Source organism: Saprolegnia parasitica, assembly GCF_000151545.1.
Source record: "Saprolegnia parasitica CBS 223.65 unplaced genomic scaffold supercont2.21, whole genome shotgun sequence".
Classification (NCBI taxonomy): Eukaryota; Oomycota; class Saprolegniomycetes; order Saprolegniales; family Saprolegniaceae; genus Saprolegnia; species Saprolegnia parasitica.
Window position 1 is genome coordinate 345,037 of NW_012156415.1, and position 23,143 is coordinate 368,179.

Sequence of the window (23,143 nt, forward strand, 5' to 3'; positions counted from 1 at the left end):
CGTCCTCCTCTCGATCATCGCGAGAGATCTCATTGTACATGTGTAGGCTCTTTGGGGATCCGTGTGTCGGCGAAGACAAGACGCTGAGCATCGCGGTGCAATGCGCCAACAGCTACGCGCGCCGTCTTCGCAAGTAAACTCCAGCTGGCCGTAGCCAAGTGGCCGCATGCCGACATCGTCCGCACGTACAATATGGAGACAAATTGCTGGATGGGATTGAATATACACGTTGTATTGTACCAAGAGTTTGCTGCTTCCTCCATTGTCGGTGTCAATGCTTAAGTTGGGTGTCGTGGCACGCTTGCCCGTCGCCAAGATTCCAGCCAATAAAAAGCGGTGTTTCTGCATCTTTCAAGTGGATTGGCGCTTCTATTTTTTATTTCAGCCAATCCAAACGGGGTCGTGGCGCCACGATGATAGGTCCCACTGTACCCTGCTGGCGTGTGTGAGCCCACTGTTTCGGAGCTGACGCATGGGCCTCAAGCCGACCGAGTCGACGCGGCTCCTCGCCGACTTCGTAGCTGAGAAGCACGACGTGGTGCTCGCCTTACGCCACGATGACATTCCGCAGGCGATGCTCGCGCGCTCGGCGCTGCGCTTCAACTTTTCCGTGCTCATTCTGCGCACCGCCGTCCTCTTTGCCTTTGCGACGATGACGACGTGCATCTTCCCGACGCACGAGCTGTACCTTGTCGAGCGCGGCCTCATGACCGCGCTCGTCTCGTCGGGCTCGGTACGCCATGACCGCCTTTCGCATTGTAAACGTTGCGTAGGACACGATCAACGCCAACTCGAGCATGAAGTTTGCCAACATCCAAGTCAAGTCGGACGTCCACGCCTGGGCGTACGACACACTGCTGCCGAGTCTCTTTGACGACGACGGCGAGTGGCGCGTCGCGTCAGAAAATGTCATTTTGACGTTTGCGATCGAAGTCTACAAGCGCGAACTCAAAGATTGCAATGCCAACATGGCCGACACGTGGGGCACGGTCTGCTACGCCAACGCCGAAGACGGCGACACGCTCGTGGCGCGGCACCAAGACAGCGTCGCGATCAGCTCGCGCTTCCGGCCGCTGACGGTCGACGGGATCCAAGCCGCGATGCAGGGCAAGGACGACCGGTGGGTCGACGAAGCCACCGCCCGCGTCGTCTTCCAAGTCATCACATACAACGGCAACCTCGACGCCTTTGCGCGCACGCGCCTCACCGTGACGTTCCAAAGCGGCGGCTTCATTGACGCGAGCGGCGAGGTCATTGTCGTGCCGAGCAACTTGTATGCGACGTCGTACCAGAAATGGCTCGACCTCTGCATCCTCTCGTACTTTGGCGGCACGCTGGGCTTTCTGCTCTTGGCCTTTTGCTGCCCGAAATGGTGCCACGTGTACATTGCGTCGTACTCGTCTGTCTTTGTGTGGCTCGACTGGGTCGTTGTCTTCGCCGTGAGTATGTTTTACCTCATTTGGTTCAAAGTGTACTCGGCGATCCTTAACTACACGGCGACAACGTTCGCCGAGAAGCACCCAAGCACAACCATGGTCAACAGCGACCGACTCGAAGATCTCGCGTCTCAAATGACGCGCGTCCGGTTCCTTGCGATCGCCGTCATGCTGCTGCTCACGACCCGGTATCAACATTATTTCGATGTATCAAGTGACACTTTTGGATAGCATTTTTGGCGCGATGGAGTTCCACCCGAATTTAAACGTCGTCACGACCACGATTCTCAAGTCGATCCACAAGCTCGGCGCGTTCTCGTGTGTCTTTGTACTGACCTTGTATGGCTACGTCGTCGCGGGTTGCCTCAGCTTTGAGGGCACACTCCAGTTTAGCAACTATGGCCGCGGCTTTGTCACGTGTATCAACATGCTCTTTGGGGATTTTGACTTTGAAGCGATCGCCCAAGTCAACTTTCCGCTCGCGGTCCTGTGGTACTTTAGCGGCATGGCGCTGCTCTTCCTCATCCTCTTCAACCTCCTCCTCGCCGTCGTCCTCGAGTCGTACACGGACGTGACCATGGAGAACGCGCGGTATCGCGACTCGGATGGCTGTGCCACTTCTATCGTATTCTTCGTAGGCACAACCGGTCGGTGCTCTGGGAGTTCTGGGTCGTGACGCGCGAGGTGTTCAACCCCGCGCGCTTCTTTGGCTGCGACGCCGAGACCAAGTTTCTACGCGCTGTCCAAGCCGGCGCCTTTGACCGCCTCGACTTTATCACGGAAGACGACGTCGTGCACCGCGCATACCTCTCGCCGCGCTCGGCCAAGCACGTGCTCGAGACCATCTTGCTCTACCGCAACTCGGTGTACATCCCGAAGAAGGAGAGCGAAGTCCAGAGCGCCACCAACGAAGACGTGCTCGCCAAGATGCGGCGCCTCGAAGACTCGGTCGCACAGCTCGTGCTGCTGCTCCAAGACCGCGAGATGTACCGCGCCTAATGGTGCACTGACGTACTACGCTGCTTTCATGCTAACAGCTCTGGAATGCCTTTGCCCAATAATGGATCCATATCATGTTTTAAAGCTATGCACCTTCTTGGGACTTGCATCTATAGTGCGGTCGTACCAGGGGCGCATCGAGAGCGACAATGTGCTTCGTCCAAGGCGATGCCAGTGTCCCATGATGACAAAGTTGCCAGCTAGCAGACTTCTAGAGCCCTCGGCACGGGCAGCTTCGTGCGCGCCAACCGCCCCGCTGAATTGTCGGGCCGATACCTTTTGGCTCCGAGAAGTGAGATACAGGCGCGGCTACTCGTTCGACAGCAGCCAATGCTGGTGTAGTATGAAGATCGCTCGGTACAAAGCTATGGCGGCGGTGGCTGCTGCGTGTCGCAACGAGCGACCACGCGGGCGTCAAAAAGGTGTGGCGTCGCTGGGTCGCGTACACTGTATTTTCTGCGACATGCAGGATTTTTAAAAGCCATATTTTATGTTCCATACCAATCACTCTATATGCATACACATTGTTTTTTAATATGGTCGTGTGCAAAGTCGCGAAGTTGCATTTTGAAATGCTCGGCCGGTCGAGTATTTGGCTCGTGGCGCTGGCCGGCGTCGCGCAGGCGGCGACAAAGGAGCTCACAGATACATGCAGCGGTGGCGGTGCCTTTGGCCTCTACCGGCGCGAGTCGGGCTGCGCGATCGGCAACTGCGACTGCTTCCCGGTCATTTACGAGTGCGATGGGCGTCTCGCCGATGGCATGGGCCAGTGCGCGCTGTCCCGTACGACGAAAGTGGCCTGGGTTCGAGGCTCACGCTGCGCCTTCAATATGTAGGCATCGGCTGGTCGCTCATCTTTCTCGCGTTCGCCATCAACTTGATTGTGCCTGCGGTCTTCCTCGTGAGCCACAACATCATGGAGCACGCCAAGGACAAGGCTGTGAGCAGCAACAACGACGAGCATGTGCTCAATGCGATGGACCAGTCCCAGCAGAGTCACGGACGGTGCGATGCTTCCTCGGTAGTATTCTTCTCTGACGCTGTAGCTAGGTTCTACATTGACCTGCGCCAAGTACAGTCTCGCGTTCGGTATGCATAAAGTTGACGACTTGGTGTAGTTTCGGACCACGGTGCCTGACACGGCGCTCGGTCTGCGTGCCGAGCCAAAGATCTTTCTAGAGACCATGTCCAAGCGTAGGTCCCTCCCTCGAGTGTTTGTCCGTCATCGCTCCATTAGGCTGGGTCCAGATTGTCTGCTACTGGCTCGTCCTGGCCTCGCTCGGCTGCTTTGTGCTCTTGGTGCCACCCATCCCAATGGACGAGACGTCGTTTCCGCTTGTGCGTCAAAACACAACCGAGATCAGCGCGACGTCGTTCGCGATTCAGAGCACGAGCACGAACGACTTGCCGGGCTCGACGCGGTTCCTCTCGCTCCAAGGTAGGCCGTCTCTTATATGGAAAATCGTTTGCGTAGTATTTGTGTAGGGGACTTTTGCGCGGTCGCCAACGATGCCTTGCCGCCCCAAGGCGCGTTCACGCTCACACTGTCGTACAACATTACGTTTGCAATGGACGAACACGTCCTCTTTGACCAAATCAATGGCTTTAAGGCGCTCAACTGCCTCTGCGACCACGGCACATGCGCGCTTCGCAAAGTCGAAGAAGGCGCGGCCGGTGCGCTCCCACTGGTGTACTTTCCGTGGTACCAAGACGCGTGGCATCCGTTCAAGAACGGGACCGAGCTCCATACGTTCTCGGTCGCTGCCTCGTTTTCGCTGGCATCGCGCGACTTGATCCCGTTCATGCGGCTCCGTCCGTTGCCGCACTTGCTCTTCCTATCCCATCATGCGTTCATGGAGCGCATTCTGGACGTTGTGAATTTGTGCATCTTTGTACTGGACATTGGCGTGCTTCTCCTGTGGGCGACCAAGGTGCGGTCGGCGCCGTGGCTACCCGAGCGACGCGTCGTCTACGTCATGTGCGGCGTCAACTTGATGGCGAGCTGCCCGATGCTGTACGTCTCCGAGTACTTGGATCTCTCCGAGGACTTTCAGGCGATGTTGTACGCGAGCGAAGGCGTCTTTGCGCTCAGCTGCGGTCTCTGGCTCCTCGCGTTCCTCTTCCTCCTCGACATGCAGCGCACGCGGACCTTTGGCGCTCGCTTCTTTGTCGGCAAGTTTGTCCTCGGCACGCTCGTCTTGAGTCTCTACCTCTACACGTACCTGTATGCAGCCGACCAATACCTCTCGCTCCTCAACTTTGGGCTGGCGATCTTGTGCTCGATTATCTATCGTGGGCTCATGGTCGACGTCCGCAACAATCTGCGGGCGCACGCTTACGCCGAGACACGCCCGGAGCAGCTCACGGCGCGGCTTCTCTACGTCATTGGGCTCACGGTCATGTACGTCTTCTTCTTTGTCGCGCTCGTCGCCGACCCCGTCCCAACGGTATCGCCATTTGTGCCCAAGACGGTCATCCTCACCGACTTGGCCGTGCAGCTCATTCTCCGGACAGCGACTTGGGTCCTCGCCGTGCTCTTCTTACCGCCGACGAAAGCGATGGAGGACCGACACCACCACGTCTACTACACGCGCGCCTTGACCAAGCTGCCTCGACTGACCTCCTCCCAGCGCGACTTTACGCTAGCCCACCTCAAGCAAGTCGTTGGCGGACGCTACAGCCGGTCCATCTCGCTGGACGACGGCTATCTCGAGTGGCGCGCGCCCGACGCGTTTGTCGTCGAGACAGCGTGCGGTCTCTACAACCAGTCGATCGCGATCTACGAAGAGCCCGAGTTTGATGCAGAAAAAGGCTGCTACGTCGTCGCGAGCGAGGCCCATTGGACCCAAGACGGTCTATCCTTGGTGCAGCCATTCTACGATGCGATGACCGACACGTACGGATGGGTTTTGGCCGGCGACAAGCGCGTCGTTGTCGTCTTCCGGGGCACGCTAAGCGCCGCCAACGCACTCACGGACCTCCAAGTGCACATGTGCAGACCGGCGTTCGGTCCGGAAAACGACGACGACGGGCCCATGGTCCACGCTGGGTTTCACTACGCGTACTTGACGGTGCGCGACACGATCCGCGGCATCGTCCAGACGGCGATGGCGTCCATGCCCGAGTGCCAGCTCTACCTGACCGGTGTGCCCCTGTCCCTCTCTGAAGCAGTGTGACTAATACATGTCCATCTAGGGCACTCGCTCGGCGGTGCGCTCGCCACCCTCATGGCCTACGACGTGGTCACCGACAGCCGCTGGCGCCTTGCCGAAGACATTGTCGTGTACACGTATGGCAGCCCCCGCGTCGGCAACCACAAGTTTGCTGCTGCGTTCAAGCGCGTTGTAACCAACTGCTACCGCGTGTGCGCGGACGGCGACGCCATTGTCGGCACGCCCAAGCGGTCGCTGGCGGCGCTCTGCTTTGCGCACCTTGCGTACAAGCATGTGGGCGACAACGTCCTCTTGTCGACGCGAGCCAAGGGCACGTTCCTGATCAACCCCAACATCGTCGAGCGCGCGTTCATCTCGCGTCTTCGCGTCAATGCGATCGCGCACCTCGGGCCGGCGTACATGAACCTGCTCGAGAACGGCACCAACTTTACCAAGAAACCCAAGTACGCGAGCGCCCGCAACCTCGGCGAAGCGACGCCGTTGCTCTACGACGCCATCTAGACGACATTAATCGGTGTATGGATGCCACTTGCGACCTTGGTCATATTGCACAGTTCGTCCGTTCGGGTATCGCAGTCGGGTGGCTACGGTTGGAGTGGCATCCGTGCCATGCATTACCGGTTAGCATACCCGCCACGGGTTGTTGTAGCTCAATATTGAAGGAGTACACAGATATATTCATTCCCATTCAGCGCTTTGTCTGCATTTGTACATGCGGACGATATCGGCAAGCGGCCACTTGGCGACGGCCAGCTTGAGTTTACTTGCGAAGACGGCGCGCGTAGCTGTTGGCGCATTGCACCGCGATGCTCAGCGTCTTGTCTTCGCCGACACACGGATCCCCAAAGAGCCTACACATGTACAATAAGATCTCTCGCGATGATCGAGAGGAGGACGCACCCGCTGTCTGCGTGCACCGTGCACGACGCTTCGCCGATGCAGAGCTGCTCGACCACGCCCACCGACGGCAAAGCGTCGCACGTCGGCACGGTCGCAAACGTGCCCAGGGTGCCGGACGGAGTACCGTACGACGCAAACGAAACCAGCGAGATCTTCTGGCCCTCCGGACAGCTCAGCGTCAGCGACTGGCCTTCGGGCACAGTGCCGCCAATGAGACTGTCCGTGTCGTCGACGCACTGCGCCTCGACGCTGAGCGACTTGTAGACGCCCGTGCACGGGTTGCCAAAGATGCCGTTGGTCGCCGACAAGATGCACGACGTCTGGCCGATGCACGTCGTCGCAACGATCTCGCGCGACGTGAGCGCGTCACAAGTGCTCGTCTCGTAGTTGAGAAGGAGACCCGTCGGCGTGCCGTAGGACGCAAACACAATCGAGCCGAGCTTCTTGCCAGGCGGACAGATGAGGCGCAGCTCCGAGCCTTCGGTGACGCTCCCGCCGACGACAAAGATGCTTTCCGAATAGGTCGTCGGCGCCGGCGTTGACGGAGTCGGGGTCGTTGGGGTCGGCGTCGTCGAGCCACTGCCTGATCCCGTGTTGGAGCCCGACGGCGACGGCGTTGCGCTGGACGAGCCCGACTGCGAGTTGGACGTCGGGGTCGGCGTCGGCTCGGGCGTCGGCTCGGGCGTCGGCTCCGGTGTCGGCTCGGGCGTCGGGGCAGGCGTCGCAATCGGCGAGCAAGAAGCGGCGACGCTCAGCGACTTGAGAATGCCAACGCACGGGTCGCCAAACTCCCTACACAGTCATCACATGAGTGCACGCTCATAAGGAATATCGTCGCGTACGTCGATGAGGCCAGCACGCTGCAGCTGTTCAAGCCGACACACGTCTGGTAGACATAGTCGGAGACGCCCGCCCGGTCGCACCACGACGGCGCGGCAAAGTCAGGGAACGATCCCGTCGGCGTGCCATAGCTCGCAAACAGAATCGAGCTAATCTCTTGGCCCGCCGGGCACTGCAGATCCACGGTAGACCCTTCCGTGGCCGTATCGCTCACAATGTCGCCCGGGATACACTCGACCGCCACACTCAGCTGCTTGTCCGTCCCGACGCATGGGTCACCAAAAGCCCTAGTCCATTGAGTGAGTCACCAGCAATCGACATCGAGGAGAACGCACGGAGTCTCGGCGGAAATCTCGCACAGCGCTTGACCAACGCAGAGGGCTGACACCACGGGCACCGACGGCTGGGCGTCGCACGCTCCGATCGCAAACGTCGCTGGCGTATCCCCCGTCGGCGTACCAAACGAGGCAAACTCGACCGAGCCGATGACGTAGCCGGGCGTCGGGCACTGCAGCGTCAGCGTCTCATGCTCGTCGACCGACCCGCCGATGAGGTTCGGGTCGGGCGTCGGCACCGGCGCGGGCCAGCACTTGGCCTTGACGGCCAGAGACTTGGCCGTGTTGACGCACGGGTCGCTGAACGCACTATACATCGACAAGAGCATACGTTAAAACCACACACACCAGATGCAAGATGTCGCACCCCGTGTTGACGGGGATGCTGCACGACGCCTGGTTGAGGCACAGAGACGAGACGACGTCGGTCGAGTACATCGAGTCGCACCAGCCTTTCTGGAAGAGCGACGCGTCACCCGTGGGGTTACCGTAGGACGCAAAGAGGATCTCGCCCACGACGTCGCCCGCCGGACACGCCAAGTCGAGCGACGAGCCGTCCGCCGCGACACCGCCAATCAAGTCAGGGTCCACGCACTGCACTTGGACGGCGAGGTGCTTCTCGACACCAGGGCACGGATCCTCGCCAAAGTACGTCGCCCTACAAGACACATGTATATAAGACCTTGCAAGAGAGTGGAGCAGCGACGCACTGGGGAGAGACGTCGATCGAGCACGAGTTGTGGCCAGTGCACGCGCCTTGCACGGCCTGATCGGACGCCGGTGCGTCGCACCAGCTGGCCGTGTGGACACCAAACTGTACCGCCGACGTGCCGTACGAAGCGAAGAGCACAGGTCCGACGACAAAGTTGTCGGGGCACTGCAGAGAGAGCGTGTTGCCGTCCGTGGCACTCGCGCTGATGATGGCCGGGTCCGGGTTGGGTGGCGTCACGATGACCGGCGCCGTGTCCTTGCAGTGGGCCGTGACACTCAGCGTCTTGTCCGTGTCGACGCACGGGTTACTGAAGGTGGCGCTCTCGGCCGGCACGGAGCACGAGGTCTGGCCGAGGCAGAGAAACTCGACGACGGCTGCGAGTACGGCGACGTGCACCAGTCGTTGACAAAGCGGGGGAACGCGCCGGTCGAGAGACCGTACGACGCATACAAGACGGCGTCGATGGTCTGGCCTGCCGGACACGAGAGCTCGAGCGTGCCATGTTCGGGCACCGACCCGCCGATGATCTGCGGGTCCGGCGGCGGCGTCGCGCACGTGGCCTGCACGGTGAGGTGCTTTTGCACGCCGTAGCAGTTGTCCGTAAACGCGTTGTTGGCCGGCACGGAGCACGACTCTTGTCCGAGGCACGCCTGCTGCACGATGGCCACCGCGCTCGGGTCGTCGCATGTACCGGTGGCGAACGAGCCGACGTGGCCGGTGGGGTTGCCAAAGGACGCAAAGTCGATCGACTGCACCGTCTTGCCGGCCGGGCAGCCCAAGTGCAGCACCGCACCCTGCGGCACCGAGGTGCCGATGATGTCGTTCGAGATGCACTCGGCGACGATAGACAGACTCTTGGTCGAGCCCGCGCACGAGCCCGTCGTAAACTTGTCGGCGGTCGCAGCCACAGTACACGAGTTCTTGCCGAGGCAGCTGGAGCCGACGACAAAGTTGCTGTCGATGGCGTGGCACGTTGGGTCGACGCTAAAGTCAGGGAAGATGCCGGTCGCTGTGCCGAACGAAGCAAAGGTGATGGCCGAGATGTACGTGCCAGCCGGGCATTGCAGCGCCGCGCTGCTGCCTTCACCGACACTCGTGCCGATGATGTTGTTGGGCACACACTTGGCCGTCACGTCAAGCTTCTTGGTGGCTCCCGGACACGGGTCGTCGCCAAACGTCCTATATCACACATGAGCCGTCGTGGTCATCCAAACGGTGGTGGAATGTACCCGCTGTGGACGTCGATCGAGCACGAGTTCTCACCGATGCACCGGTCACCGACGGTCGCAACGGCACCGGCTGCGTCACACGTCGGGTCGGCGGCGTAGTCGGGAAACTCGCCCGTCGGCGTGCCGTAGCTCGCAACGGAATCGAGCCAATGTACTCGCCTTGCGGACACTGGATCGTCGCCGACTCGCCATCCAATGTGGAGCTGCCGACGAGGTCCGCGTCCACGCACTCGGCAATCACCGAGAGTCGCTTGGCCACACCCGGACACGCGTCCGTAAAGACACTACCATGGCATCGATGATGAGACCACGGCACATTGTACTTTCAAGCAAGTACCCGCTGTTGGCGTCGAGCGTGCACGCGTTGTGGCCGACGCAAATGGCAGCAGCTTGAGTGGCGCTGTCCGGCGCGTCGCACCACGTCGAGACAAAGTTGGGGTACGTCCCAGCCGGCGTGCCGTACGAAGCATATTCGATCGACACGATGTTTTGGTTGGCCGGACACGCCAGCGCGAGCGACGCGCCTTCGGCAACCGAGCCGCCGATCCAGTTGGCGTCCGAGCACTGCGCCTGAACGTTGAGGTTCTTGGCCGTGTCGGGGCACGGGTCGCCAAACACGCTATGCACAACGTATGAGCACAAGATGTCTCATGGTCAAGGGCGCCAACCTCGTGCTGGCTTCGACGCTGCAGTAGCTCTTCCCGATGCACGCCGCCGCGACAACGGTCTCGGAGGACGGCGCGTCACACCAGCTCGACGACTCGTAGTTGGTCGGCGTGCCGTATGACGCAAAGCCAATGTTGCTGATGGTCTCGCCTTGCTGGCACGAGAGCACGACAGCGCCACCGTCGGTGGCCGTGGCTTGGATGATCCCCGGGGCGAGGCCAGCCGAGCATTCGGCCTGCACGCTCAGCGACTTGATGACGGTCTCCGGGCACGGATCCCCAAACACACTAGAGACACACGGTATCGTCAGTGCACCGCCTCACGCACCAAGTACACTCACTCGTCCGAGGCAGCCACCTGGCACGACGGCTGTCCGACGCACGACTCGGTGACAACTTCGAGCGACGTCGCAGCCTCGCACGATCCTTGGACGTAGTTGTTGGGCGTGCCGTAAGAGGCAAAGTTGATGGCCGTGATGCTCGAGCCGGCGGGACACGCCAACTCGAGCTCCGCGCCTTCTTGGACCGTGCCCTGGACCGTGTTGGCGCCGACACAGTCCACCTGAACGCTGAGATGCTTGTTGACATCGGTACACGCGTCACCAAAGACTCTGTCGTTTGCATGAGCAAGGAGAGAAAAGGGCGAAAGGGACGTACTCGGTGGTCGCCGCGAGGTCACACGAGGCGTGGCCCGTACAGAGAGTAGCGACCGTGGTCTCGGACGTCGGGACATTGCAGGTGCCCGTACGATAGTCGAGAAACTCGCCCGTGGGAGTACCGAACGAAGCAAAGGTCACGTCGCCCATGACGCGGTTTGCTGGGCAGCGCAGGCGCAGCAACGAGCCTTCGGACGCGCTGCCGCCAATGACGTTCTCGTCGACGCACTGGAGGGCAACGTCCAAGTGCTTGTACGTCCCAAAGCAAGGATCGCCAAAGACCCTAAACAAAATTCCTGTCAGCAACATGACACCGGCGTCATATGGAGCTTACGTGCTGTCGGCGGCGACGTCACACGCTTTGTTGCCGATGCAAGCCGACTGGACAACGGCCATGGACGTGGCAGCGTCGCACCAGCCGACGGCGTAGTTGGGGAGGCCACCCGTCGGCGTACCGTAGGACGCAAACAAGACCTTGCCAATGACTTCGCCGGTCGGGCACACGAACGAGAGCGAGTCGCCTTCACTGGCCGAGCCACCGATGATGCTGCCCAGCGCCTGCGCGCGGCCCCGCTGCGCCTTGAGGAGCAGCAAAGGCAGCGTGAGCGAGAGCTGGCGACCGTACGGGAAGACTTTCATATTTGCACGAGGCAAATTGGGATATGAGCTCCAGCCGCGACGCTGCAGAAAGGCCGAAACTCCCACATCACTCGGTGCCGCGACGAGAATAGCGCCAACCACCTCGGTGTGCTATGAAAAGACGGCACGGGGGGTTTCCGGCTGCCTCGCTTTTTGTCTCCGGGAGCGGTTTCTAGTGTAGAGCGATCGGCTGCAGGTAGCGCCCTTCCTATGATATTGCAAGACATGCCACCGAGGTGTGCGAAGTTGACTGCCTGTGGTGTCTGCAGTAGCTGCGCATCCATTATCAATGAGCGGCGAACCAAACCTGCCTTTACGTTGTCCTCACGACACTTCCCGTCGACGGCGCCCCACAGCCAGGTCGAATAGGCGGTGCGTTTGCAAGAGCAGTGGACGCAGGATACACTGCACCGAGGCGGAAATGGGGCGATCGGTGCACGTGCTGTCCAGTCGGGTGTGAATCCCGACCTTGCGCTTGGAGCCTCTACGAACATAAGCGAGCAACCGAACCTGCAACCGACACCCATGTCACTTCGCCACCCGCTGTCACCACGTCGTTCCGACACCTGTTCCTACACCAGGAACCAATGCAGTGGTCGAGAGACGCCGAGCAACATCTGATTGTGAACCTGGATGATCATCCTGGGTGCGCGTAGCGACAGTGCTAGAAAGGGCAAGAGAGCTCAACGCGGTGGTTGCCGCCGGAAAAGGTGGCCTGTCGAGCAGCTTTCTTCTTGATGACGTCGAACTGCATTTGTGATAGATAGGTTGAAATTACAGATAGCATTACAGACGACGTCAGCACATTTCGGCGATCGTGTGCAGGTCCATGAGGAACGAGTCGTCGACCACCGTGTGCAAGAACGCCGCCGTCGCGGTCACGTCCGAGTCGAGTTCAAGCTCCGCCTTGATGCTCACGTTGTCCGAGTCATCACCGCTCGACACCGAAAGAGGCGAAGAGCAGGACGATAACGGCTTGTGTCCGTGGCTCCGGCACACGCCCCGACCGCGCGCGTAGTGGGCACACCCCTCCACGGTGCAGAGGCGGCCGCCGCCATGGCGCACGCACCGGCGGTGGGCGTGGGCTTGCTTGGGACAACCCTCGATCGAGCAGAGCCGCTTACCGCTGGCGCCGCCGTGGGTGACGCAGTACGGTCCTCCGTGGGCTGCCGTTGAGCACGTTGGGTGAGCACACTTGCGCTTTCCGCCGTGGCGGACACAGAGGTCGCGTGCGTACGCTTGGTTGCTGCAGTTGAGGACGCTGCACCGCTTTCGGCGCTTATGGAACGTACACTTGGTCGAGCCGTGCACGGCCTCTTTGGTGCACTCGTTGAAGATACACGCCATGGTGGCGCCGCGCTTGAGCAGCGTTGCCGTGTGGAGGTCGAGCATTCGTGTCGTCGTTCGAGGTCGTTCGAGGTCGTCGGGGCAAATTCGGAAATGATGGCTGGCGTTATCCGCTGTGGTGTTTTCGACTACTAAACGTTGGACCGTGCTGGGTCAAAAGATGTGTCCGAGGCGGCCTGCGTCTGCAGCACACACGGTCGATTTTCCACCCAGTTGGTATCACGTGGGTGGCCTGTCTACACACGTGTGTGAAATACGTGGGAAATTAAACATGGCGTCCCATGGGTTGCACGCTACGACACAGGTCGGCGTTGGGTGCTGGAATGCAACAGCATCGTGTGCACTCATATCGACAGCGTGGGCTCTTGATTTTCTTGGGCTCTTGACGCTTTTCATAGCGTCAGGACGGCCCCGACACGAATGGGAAGCGGTGTGAAATCAATTTACACACGTGTGTTTTGAGGTGTGGTGGTTGTGGCAATTATCGTTCGTACAAGGTTGAGACGAAGCAGCTTGGGATGTCGATACAAGTTGATGGCCGTCGGTTCTTTTTTGGCGCGCCTGTCGGTGACCAGACGAGTACGACCATTGAAGCACATCGCACGCACGCTGCATGTACGCTTGCATACAAGAAAGGCTGGAATCGTATTGGTTCGAGCCTGGTCCTTCGGTTTTTACCATGCCCCACCGACCTCAAGAGTAGACGTCGATGCCAGCAATAGACGCCGTGCTGTGATGATGTTTGGGCCTCTTTATCGCATGCAGCGTCAACAGCCACGACCCGTCGTCATGGCTAACGTTGCCGTTCGCTGATGATGGAAAGCTCTCGAATTGCATCGTCTGGTCCTGCCATGTGGTTCCATTTGCACCGCTCGTCCACCTTTGCGCCCGCCATTACACCACTCTATTGCTGTCGATTTCGTACTTTGTTCTCAGCTGCGCCCGACAAGGGCTGCACCAGCCGGGACGACACAAGGGCTGAGTCATTGGATTCCAACGTGCCAGGTGGAGCGAGCGCACGTCACGCGTCTGGCTTTTGGACGATCCAAGCGCCTTGTTCTCTTGGTGCAGCGACCCATCTTGTAGGGACCGTGGGCGTGACAGACATTTGAAATCGAATGCACGTCTCTTTTTGCACGGCGCTGGGTTAATCGCTTCTTCTATCATCCAAAAGCAGCCTGATAACATCGCCTTTTAGAATGGTCTTCGCCTTCCACCTAGCAGCATTGCGGTCCTTCGACGATGCAAACGTGGATGCTCCGACGCTCTGCCCCGTCCCGGCCTCGAAGAACCATGACCTCACACATGGTACGAGAGCTATGTACGAGTGGTCGCAAGATGGCGACAGCGACTCGCTGCAACATGCACTGTTTGTACTTGTATCGTGCACGGCCACACAAGGTCCTTTTTCATTTCGTATCGGTCCCATCCCTCGCAAGTGTGGACAAGTGGATGGGTCGCAGTGACAACAGATGTTGTAGCTCTTCTCAAGACCGCAAACGAATGCAATGGGATCCTTCTGCAAGTACATTGTCATCGGTAGCGTAAGCGTTGTTGGAATGACTGATTGGTGTTTTTTCCGTTGAAGGAACACAAAAGACACGCCTGGATGCATTCCGAGTCTAGGTGTAAAAGAGGGTTGGCAGGCAGAGGCATCGCTTCGGGTTGCGCCATAAATCATCACGCAGGTGCACGGAATATCAAAGCCTCTGGTGCATTCTCATGCTCCGTCCGTGATTCCAGCAATGGGCAGAGTGGTATTAATACCACTTTACCCCTTTTCCTTACCACAAAAAAGATGTGGCAGGGCGCCGTTGCCATGCACTGTGTCAGAGGCCTCCCTACGAGGTGCTACACACTCTCAGAACGCGTAAGTGGCCCAGGCATCATGTTCTTGTGCATGACCAACCGGATGAATAGTAGTCCTCAGACACACTCAAGCGTGCATACTTCGAGACCCTCGGCCAGAACGATAGTTGCTCTCGTGACCTGATACCATCCTTGGATTTGAACATCCTTTTGAATGCTGGAAAATACCGCGTATCTCGTCGTGGTCGAAACAGTGTTTCGAAGCGACCTTCCATGAAGGATCCACTCCGGCTGCGCGAAGAGTCCGATGCACGGTCGCGCAAGGTCCAGTGGAATGCATCGACAAAGCTGACGACGGCGCGGCCAGCGCCAACGAGCCCGCGTCGCGACCCGCCAGCTGCGTCTCCGCCCGTGCAAGCCGCCGAGGATGACGGCGCCCGGCGACTCATCGAGCGGGCGTTTGAAAACGTATGGGCTCGCGACATCATCGGCCACGCATCGTCGTCGCCAACGAAGCCGAAACTGGACGTTGTGGACGAGCCGCCACCGATTGTATTGGACCGCCGCCTGTCGATCGACGTCGGTCCGCCTCAACGAACGACCGAGCTGCTCCAGCTGGAACTCGATCGCACGCAGCGCAAGATTGCCATCCAAGCCTTTCGCGCCCACGTCGAGGCTCAGATGCGCCGGCTTCAGGGGATGCTAGACGACGTCGCGTCCCGAGAAGCATGCATGGATGCTGCGTTTGACGCGTACGCTGCCTCGCTCAACCAAAGTAGTAACTAAAATGCCTTATGTATTGACCCTCAACCAGCGAATCCCTCGCAGGCCATTGCCAGCGGCGACGTTGGTCTCGAGGCCGTTGATAATGTACCCGTTCCCGCCGTTGGCCTCGCCCTTGTTGTGAACCACGACAGTCGGCGCCTTGTTGGGGTCATAGTCGGGCTGAAGCAACAGCGACGACGACTCGTCTCGATGGCCATGGCTCGTATACGACCGTGGTGGCGCTTGATTACCAAGCCGGTCGGCGTCAAAGCGCCTACGTTGGCGTGATGATGGCCATGCGGCATGAGCGAACTGCGAACCGAATTTCGCAGAGTGGCACGGCCTCCTCGATCTTGCTGTCTTCGTCATATTGTACGTCGCACGTCTCGTCATCATCGCTGACGGCGACGATGACGCCGGGGAACCAGAGACCGTCAATGTCTCGCTCGACCTTGGCCCCGACCTCGAACGCCATGGTCGGGTCCTTCATGCTTTCACCACGTTGAAACCGCTGTGCCCGGAATTTCAGCCACTCACAGCCCGTGTTGCCATGCTCTACGCAATCCGATTGGGCATAAAGAAATTATTTTCTGCCAACCCAAGCGCTCCAATCGCAACCTCGAAAAAACCACACTTAGCCCTACGCACAGCCATCGCCTTGCACACGACTGCGCAGTGCCATGGGAAGACGTACTATAGCATGTGTATCGAGGATTGACGCGTTGAAATGGCGTGTCATGGTCCGCTCGAAGGATGGACGTGACAGATAGCGCGCGTTCATTGGTCATAAACCGACGAATCCGATGCATGTCGATACCCGATTGGACGAGACGGCGGGGAGTTTGCCTTTGCCCTTTCCAGAGCAGAGTCGGCGGCCGCGCCGATGTTTTCGCTGCTGATGGGCTTCTGGAACTACCTCTTCTCCAAGGCCGAGGTCCACATCCTCATCATCGGTCTCGACTACGCGGGCAAGACGGTACGTTCTCTCGCCTCGCTACATCTCTAACCAAGCCCGTAGACGCTTCTGGAGCAGCTCAAGGGCCGCTTTGGGAAGAAGCCGGGCATTCCGCTCGACAAGATCCCGCCCACGGTGGGTCTCAACAGTACGTGTGCTGCCTACGCGCGTGCTTGGCCTCAACGAGCATCCATGGTCTAGTCGCCAAGGTTGACATTTCCCGCACTAACGTCATCTTTTGGGACTTGGGCGGCCAGGTAATTCTCGTCACGCACGGCCCATGTGCTCCGAGCACGGATGTTCTGAGCGAATGGTAGGAACGATTACGAGCCATTTGGAGCAAGTACTACAGCGAGAGCCACGGCATTGTCTTTGTCTTGGACGCGGCCGACGAAGCCCGTTTTGATGAAGCCCGGTCGGCGCTCGGTACGCCCTCTCGTCCAAGCCGATCCCATTGACATGGTTTGTAGACACCATGCTGGCCAACGCTGAGCTTGATGGTATCCCAATCCTCTTGCTCGCCAACAAGAACGATCTCGCCGACGCCAAGGACGTTGCTGTTATCTCGGAGCGTCTCGGAGTCGGGTCGATTCCTGACCACCACGAGACGCTCCTTCGAGCCATCAGCGCCCTCTCCATGTATTCCATACTCTCGCAACTGTCTTCTAAACGAGGATGGGATAGGGACGGTGTCGAAGACGCAGTGCACTGGCTCATTGGCGCCGTCAAGAACAGCGACCGATTCGTCGCCAAGCAAGCCAGGGCATAGTTGATGATATCCATGTTATGCAATACGATGCACGTATCACGTCCAAAGCGCCAGGTCCACCTGGTCGTACACGTTGCCGTTGGCGTTCAAAACAAACTCCAAATGCAATCGGTCCTTGGACGCTCGGCCGCGGAGGTAGCCGTACGCGTTGATGTGTGCGACACTCCACGGGCCGATCGCATCCGAAAAGCCCTGCGCCTCGAGCTCGGCGCCGGCCGACCCGACCACCATGTGCACGGTGCCGTGCTCGACGCACGTGCCGTTGAACACGGGGCACGACCGTTCGTACGAGTGCTGGTGCCCCGCCTATGCCCCGCCGTCCATTCGTGCGCTCCTTGTTTATATGCCGTACCAGCACGAGGTTGACCTTGTACTGCTGCAAGAGCGGCTCGATCGCGGCGCGAAAGTGCTTGGAGACGCGGAGGTCCTTCTCTTCGCCGATTTGTGTCGTATACTAGACACAGGCAACCGGAGAAATGCAAGGCGCAGAACGCGGGTCCTACCATCATGCGATGGGCCGTCACGACGACCCATGGCGTCACGCGTCGGTCGATGGCGGCCAGCGTCGCGTGCAGCCACTCGAATTGCACCGAGCCCGGCAGAAAATCGTGCTCGGATGACATTTGAACCACAGAGATGGGGCCGTGCGCAAAGCTGTACCAAAAGAGGCCATGCCCGTTCGTCGGTGCTAGCACAGAGAACGACGATAGGCGTCTCTGCGGTTGCAAACCGGCAACTACCGTGAAACCGGTGCACCATGGGCACGCCGCACTCGCCCGACGAGTCGGCGCCGTAGTTGCCCCAGCTCGGGTGGAAGCTCTCGAGGTGCGACGGGTCTTTCTCGCCGCCGCCAATGTAGTCGAATTCATCTACCAGCACCAGTTACCCTCTTCCCCGAGATGCAAAGCCCCTACGGTTGCCAATGCTTGCCATGTACGGACTAGAAGAGAGAGAGACATGTGGCCATTAAAAGAAGAGATGGACGTCGAGGTACTTACATGCGCATCGCGACGGGTTCGATGAGCGCGAAAAACTTGTCCCACTGCAGCCCGTTCCCGCGAGCGTAGCTACATTGTCCAGACTCGTGTGTGGAACCAATAAGAACCGGATCCAATCGCACCTAATGTCGCCGAAATGCAGCAGAAACCCATTGTAGTCGCGGGCAACAATGTCTTCAAAGACGCGGAGCGCGGTGGACCAGCCCCGGGGCGCGTCGTCGACACCCATATCTCCATACCCGATGAATGAGACGTCCGTGTCGGGCCCCGGTGGTACGCGCGAGAGGAACGACGCGACGGTGCTCCACCCGTCGACGTCGTTGCCAAACTGGTAAAAGTACTCGGTACCTGGCGCGAGACCATCCATGACCACGGTATGAAAGTACCCCGGGGCCCGAAACAGCGTTTGACCGACCGTGGTGGCAGGAGCGTGGCACCTACCACCGCCTTGTACCAAGTGTGCTACATAGAGAGGCGCGTACATGTCGGAGGCTGTGTACGTCGTTGATGTGCCGTTGCGAATCGTCGCACCTGCGAGCGACCGCGTTGGCCCGTACTTGACCATGGGCGTGCTCGCGTCCGACGCCGAGTTGTAGAGAAGAACCATCTCGTCAATGGCGTCGTTGAAGCCCAAGTGGCCTTGCTTGGGTGCATGGATCGAGTCGCAGAGCGGAATCGTAATGCTGCCAGCGCAAACAAACCCGGCGCTCGCGCGGTACTGGAAGTAGTGCGCTTCGTAGTCGCATCGGAGCATGTACAAGTCGTCAAAGCGCACAGAGCCGCCCGCCGAGACGTTGCGCAGCGCAATGTAGTCGTCGGCGCCCGTCGTCGGCCCACACGTCAGCGTCACATAGTCGTGCGGGTCCGCGGGGGCATGCGCCCACGAGATGACGACGTCGCCGCCCGGTGTCACAATCGGCGGCGTGGCCTCGAGGCGCACGGCGCCAAGCGGGCCATCGATGGCCGACCACGGCGATTCGCGCGCGAGGGTCATGGGCAGCGCCAGCGCCAGCAGCATCCTGCGTCCGTGCTTGCCCATCGTAAAGGTCGAAGGTCGATGAACGAGAAGAAGATCTCGCATTTCTGTATCCGGATGGGTCGACACATCCGGATAGCACCACGCTTTATCCGGATTCCAATCCGGACCACTCGGACAAGTGGATCGTGATGGCAGCAATGGCAGACGCCGGCGTCGCCTTTGGCCCGATCACGACCGCCAACGTCGGCGTGCTCCGCGTGCTCAACCGCGAGATCTTCCCCGTTCATTACACCGATAGCTTCTACACGGACATTGTCGAGACGCCGCATGGGCTCTCCAAGTACGGTACGCGCTAGCAGCGTGGCGGCGACGATATCTTAGCCGTGTGCGTAGCCCTTGTGGATGGCCTCGCCGTGGGCGCCATCTGCTGCCGCATCGAGACGACACTTCAGAAGCGCGAGCGCGTGTACATCATGACGCTCGGCGTCCTCGCTGCATATCGCCGGCAGCACGTCGGTACGCATCTCTCCATCTCGCGCGCGCCATCACCGCTTGATCGCGTAGGCGCAGCGCTACTGCAAAGCGTCCTTGCGTACTGCGAGCAAACGGGCATGGACCACATCTACCTCCACGTCCAGACGAGCAATGCAGGTGCCATCCGCTTCTACCTCGGCCACGGCTTTGAGATCCGACAGACGATCCATAATTATTACAAGCACATTGTGCCACCCGACTGCTACATCCTCGCCAAGGCCTTTAGGCGAGCGTCGTTCTAGCACGCTCGAGGATAACGCTCGTAAGAAGACATTGAGTCATATTGTCGGTCTCATGGCACTTAGGCGGCGACCTTTTGCCGCTTCATGCTCTGGCGCTTCTCCTCCGAGTAGGCTGCGGCCGCGGGCAGCTGGAACGAGATGCACATCATGAGCTTCTTGGGCGCCACGTCGCGCACTTGGTAGATGGTCGTCGTCGCCATATCGAGCTTGGCGCCAAGGATCGCTTCCGCGCGCTACAGCAACAAGTATCGTCAGCACTTTGCGTCTCTCAAGTCGTTGCCAGTGGAACCTCTTGGACGTCCTTTTCCGGTGCGTCGACTTCGGACGAGAAGCAGTACGTATGGATGAACGGCAGCTCGCCCTCCCAGTGATCAAAGCGGCCAGGAAACGCATCAAGGAACTCGAGCGCGATCGCCGGGAGGTTCATGAGCACTTGAGTAAACTGGATGCGCTTCTCGAGGAGCTCGTGGAGGAACGCGCGGCCGTCCATGTTGTGCGGGTGCAATTTGGCCTCGACCTTGTTCTTCGTCCGGTTGATCTGGAGGTACTCAAAGCTCTTCGGGTTGAGGTCGTTGGCGTAGACGGTGCAGCCCTTCTTGGCGAGCGGGACTGCGAACGGTCCAATGCCGCACATCATGTCGCAGATGATATCCTTCTTCGGGTCAAACTGGCGGATCATGCGCAAATGCTCTTGCTGAAGGCGCGAGTTCCAGTAGACCTAACCCGCCATATATCCGTGTGTGACGAGGCTGGGATGCGCTACCTGGGCAAAGTTGAAGGTAAAGTTGCAGCCGCTTTCGTGAAGCTCGACGACCATGTTGTCTTCGCCGGCGAGGACCTCCATGGGAAAGGTGCGGAAGACCGTATCAATCGTATCGGTCTTGTTGACGACCGTCTTGATGCGCGGGCCGTTCTTGTCGAGGATGACTTGGCCGATAATGTGCTTGTACGGGAGATGGAACTCGCGCAGGTTGATGTGCGCAATGTGCCCAATCGTCTCGAACGACGCCGGCACCTCCGTGATGGACGCGGGGAGCAGCTTCCGCAGCACATGGTCGACGCCCCAGAACGAGTAGTCGAGCTGGATCTCGTGCGTGTGCACGGAAAGGTTCTCCTTCTTGATGTACTCTTGGAGGTCGATCGGCGAGCTCTCAAGGCTCTTGATACTCTCGGCCAGCAAGACGAGCTTGTGCGCTTCCGCGGGAATCGGCACGACGTTGCGCAGCTTGGGCCGGTTGAGCAAATGCTTGGAGAAGAGCTTGACAATCTGTCCGATCTGCTTGCCTTCGGCGCGGACGCCAAGCACCTTGAGCGTCTCGAGGAAGAGCGACTTGTCGACAACCTTGGACGAGCTCATGCTGCAGCTACGAATATGACGGTTTGCTGGTGGCCAGCGTCGCGAACGCACCAATGGCCTTGCTGCCTGCCACTTTACCGCCTTCTTATTGGCTATTGAGTAATAACCAGTTGATCGCCGGGCTGATCCGGCTCACCACGCCGTCCCGTCACATCGACGCGCTGTGCTACCGTACGAGGCAATATCGCTTGGCCCCACGCCCTCATAGGAGATGCAGTGGCCGTGTTAGCATCGTTCCCATTGTCATATTGGTGCTCCTGGAGCGTCGTGGGTTCGGCAATCAACTGATCCATCCGATCCGGTTGCGGGCCAATCCGACCTCGGGCAATAAAAATAGCTACGTTTAATTGGCTAAAATGCGTCAAATCCGCGCCAATTGCCGTATATGCACCAATGCGAGCGAGCGTAGGAAAATACGCGCGTGTGAGTGGCTAAAAAGCCGTCTGAAAATTCAAAACCAGTCATTTCGATGGCAATCCGCAATTCGCTCATGTTGGCTCGTTTCGTGTCCCGTGGCCTGAGCCGCCGCTTCGAGGCCGCGTCGACGGTCCCTCTCCGCGCCTTCTCCCGCGCCGTCGGCGACGACGACGACGACGACGAGGGTCGCCGCAAGAAGAAGGCGGACGACGACCTTGGCCTGGACCTCGAGGAGATCGAGGCGCCCAAGAAGAAGTCGGATGGGCTCGAGGACTTTGACGAGGACGAGCCGCTCGAGCCGCCGCCGCTCTATGGCCGCTGGAAGGAGACGACCAAGCCGTTCCGCCAGCTCGCGCCGGCGGCCGCGCGCAAACACAGATACCAGGCGATCGCGCCCAAGAACATGGCGCTGGCCCGTCGCCGCCTCTTGGACGAATTCGGCGCGCGCTCCATGTCGTTTGACGACCCGCAGTTTGTCTATGACGATTGTACGCCAGCCATATTGGCTGCACACTCGACTCTCATGCGCAAACGTAGCGCTCCGCCCCGACATGGGTCTCCTCTACGAGAAGGACGAGCTCGACATGCTCGCCAACGACACGGAAGAGCTCAACTTTGACGAAGACGAGGTGCTCGACCTCGAGTCGAAGGGCTTGGTGCGCCAGATTATTTACGTCGACACGGTCCAGAAGGTACGCAAGCATCGATCTGATCCATGCCCTCATCAGGGGCACGCTAGCCGGTGACGCAAGGCAACATCTTGACGTTCCGTGCGCTCGTCTGCGTCGGCAACCAGGAAGGTGCGGCGGGCTACGCGGTGGGCCGCGGCGGCAAGATCCACGAGGCCATTGAGCGCGCGACGCTCCGTGCGATGGACACGATGGTGTACATCGACCGCTTCGACGACCGTACGCTCTTCCACGAAGTCCGCGGCAAGTTCAACAGCTGCTCGCTCTTCATCCGCCCGTCCAAGTTTGGTATGGGCTCGACGGTCAGCGACACGGTCGGCTGCGCGCTCTACTGCTTTGGCATCACGGACGTCGTCTCCAAGTGCTACGGCCAGCGCAACCCGTATACGGTCATCAAGGCGACGTTTGACGCGCTCGCCAAGCACGAGACGGCCGAGGAGGTGGCCATGAAGACGGGCCACTCGGTCTACGAGATCACCAACCTCGCCAAGCACGGCAAGATGTAAATGGAACAACATCGTCGCCCTAGATACTAGACTACCGAAGAAGAAGAAAATACAACTTGTTTTTAACAACAACTTGTCGATAGTCACTACGAAGAAGACAGAACACCTCGAGGTTAGCGATGTAGGCGACCAACAGCCCCCTTGATTTATTCCCTTGGCGGCGACCGCCTGTCCGAGCCCGTCGCCGCCTGT

The 23,143-nt window shown here is 59.5% G+C and overlaps 11 protein-coding genes across 11 annotated transcripts; 6 read left to right on the forward strand and 5 right to left on the reverse strand.

Moving 5' to 3' along the window:
• The first annotated feature begins 444 nt into the window (after window positions 1-444).
• Window positions 445-2,520, forward strand: SPRG_05733 (hypothetical protein). Its single transcript, XM_012345017.1, has 4 exons — window positions 445-733; window positions 774-1,624; window positions 1,668-2,027; window positions 2,075-2,520. The coding sequence occupies exons 1-4, from the start codon at window positions 473-475 to the stop codon at window positions 2,433-2,435; spliced, it is 1,833 nt and encodes a 610-aa protein (XP_012200407.1). The 5' UTR covers window positions 445-472; the 3' UTR covers window positions 2,436-2,520.
• Window positions 2,521-3,007: 487 nt separating this feature from the next.
• Window positions 3,008-6,144, forward strand: SPRG_05734 (hypothetical protein; the record flags this gene model as incomplete). Its single annotated transcript, XM_012345018.1, has 7 exons — window positions 3,008-3,218; window positions 3,272-3,440; window positions 3,486-3,507; window positions 3,554-3,629; window positions 3,673-3,873; window positions 3,921-5,579; window positions 5,631-6,144. 7 exons carry the CDS (start codon window positions 3,008-3,010, stop codon window positions 6,107-6,109), a joined length of 2,817 nt encoding a protein of 938 aa, XP_012200408.1. The 3' UTR covers window positions 6,110-6,144.
• A 129-nt stretch (window positions 6,145-6,273) lies between these two features.
• On the reverse strand, window positions 6,274-11,584 carry SPRG_05735 (hypothetical protein; the record flags this gene model as incomplete). The annotated part of the gene is made up of 14 exons (XM_012345019.1): window positions 6,274-6,459; window positions 6,509-7,300; window positions 7,351-7,635; window positions 7,684-7,992; window positions 8,051-8,341; window positions 8,394-8,758; window positions 8,803-9,574; window positions 9,625-9,753; window positions 9,780-9,908; window positions 9,962-10,243; window positions 10,293-10,577; window positions 10,631-10,900; window positions 10,947-11,228; window positions 11,280-11,584. 14 exons carry the CDS (start codon window positions 11,582-11,584, stop codon window positions 6,369-6,371), a joined length of 4,587 nt encoding a protein of 1,528 aa, XP_012200409.1. The 3' UTR covers window positions 6,274-6,368.
• A 798-nt stretch (window positions 11,585-12,382) lies between these two features.
• On the reverse strand, window positions 12,383-13,011 carry SPRG_05736 (hypothetical protein; the record flags this gene model as incomplete). The annotated part of the gene is made up of 1 exon (XM_012345020.1): window positions 12,383-13,011. The coding sequence occupies exon 1, from the start codon at window positions 12,974-12,976 to the stop codon at window positions 12,383-12,385; it is 594 nt and encodes a 197-aa protein (XP_012200410.1). The 5' UTR covers window positions 12,977-13,011.
• A 2,002-nt stretch (window positions 13,012-15,013) lies between these two features.
• On the forward strand, window positions 15,014-15,522 carry SPRG_05737 (hypothetical protein; the record flags this gene model as incomplete). The annotated part of the gene is made up of 2 exons (XM_012345021.1): window positions 15,014-15,409; window positions 15,520-15,522. The coding sequence occupies 2 exons, from the start codon at window positions 15,014-15,016 to the stop codon at window positions 15,520-15,522; spliced, it is 399 nt and encodes a 132-aa protein (XP_012200411.1).
• SPRG_05738 (hypothetical protein) lies at window positions 15,501-16,009 on the reverse strand. Its single transcript, XM_012345022.1, has 2 exons — window positions 15,826-16,009; window positions 15,501-15,779 (listed from the first exon to the last, which is right to left on the reverse strand). The coding sequence occupies exons 1-2, from the start codon at window positions 15,993-15,995 to the stop codon at window positions 15,533-15,535; spliced, it is 417 nt and encodes a 138-aa protein (XP_012200412.1). The 5' UTR covers window positions 15,996-16,009; the 3' UTR covers window positions 15,501-15,532.
• Window positions 16,010-16,365: 356 nt separating this feature from the next.
• On the forward strand, window positions 16,366-17,276 carry SPRG_05739 (hypothetical protein). Its single transcript, XM_012345023.1, has 6 exons — window positions 16,366-16,481; window positions 16,524-16,608; window positions 16,662-16,717; window positions 16,778-16,886; window positions 16,931-17,099; window positions 17,145-17,276. The coding sequence occupies exons 1-6, from the start codon at window positions 16,389-16,391 to the stop codon at window positions 17,227-17,229; spliced, it is 597 nt and encodes a 198-aa protein (XP_012200413.1). The 5' UTR covers window positions 16,366-16,388; the 3' UTR covers window positions 17,230-17,276.
• On the reverse strand, window positions 17,219-19,299 carry SPRG_05740 (hypothetical protein). The gene is made up of 8 exons (XM_012345024.1): window positions 18,710-19,299; window positions 18,350-18,664; window positions 18,228-18,296; window positions 18,144-18,169; window positions 17,970-18,098; window positions 17,733-17,917; window positions 17,582-17,683; window positions 17,219-17,535 (listed from the first exon to the last, which is right to left on the reverse strand). The coding sequence occupies exons 1-8, from the start codon at window positions 19,264-19,266 to the stop codon at window positions 17,266-17,268; spliced, it is 1,653 nt and encodes a 550-aa protein (XP_012200414.1). The 5' UTR covers window positions 19,267-19,299; the 3' UTR covers window positions 17,219-17,265.
• Window positions 19,300-19,403: 104 nt separating this feature from the next.
• SPRG_05741 (hypothetical protein) lies at window positions 19,404-19,992 on the forward strand (the record flags this gene model as incomplete). The annotated part of the gene is made up of 3 exons (XM_012345025.1): window positions 19,404-19,551; window positions 19,600-19,722; window positions 19,771-19,992. 3 exons carry the CDS (start codon window positions 19,404-19,406, stop codon window positions 19,980-19,982), a joined length of 483 nt encoding a protein of 160 aa, XP_012200415.1. The 3' UTR covers window positions 19,983-19,992.
• Window positions 19,987-21,353, reverse strand: SPRG_05742 (hypothetical protein). Its single transcript, XM_012345026.1, has 3 exons — window positions 20,746-21,353; window positions 20,272-20,700; window positions 19,987-20,215 (listed from the first exon to the last, which is right to left on the reverse strand). The coding sequence occupies exons 1-3, from the start codon at window positions 21,337-21,339 to the stop codon at window positions 20,042-20,044; spliced, it is 1,197 nt and encodes a 398-aa protein (XP_012200416.1). The 5' UTR covers window positions 21,340-21,353; the 3' UTR covers window positions 19,987-20,041.
• A 469-nt stretch (window positions 21,354-21,822) lies between these two features.
• On the forward strand, window positions 21,823-23,023 carry SPRG_05743 (hypothetical protein). The gene is made up of 3 exons (XM_012345027.1): window positions 21,823-22,244; window positions 22,294-22,448; window positions 22,496-23,023. Exons 1-3 carry the CDS (start codon window positions 21,830-21,832, stop codon window positions 22,949-22,951), a joined length of 1,026 nt encoding a protein of 341 aa, XP_012200417.1. The 5' UTR covers window positions 21,823-21,829; the 3' UTR covers window positions 22,952-23,023.
• The last annotated feature ends 120 nt before the right edge of the window (window positions 23,024-23,143 follow it).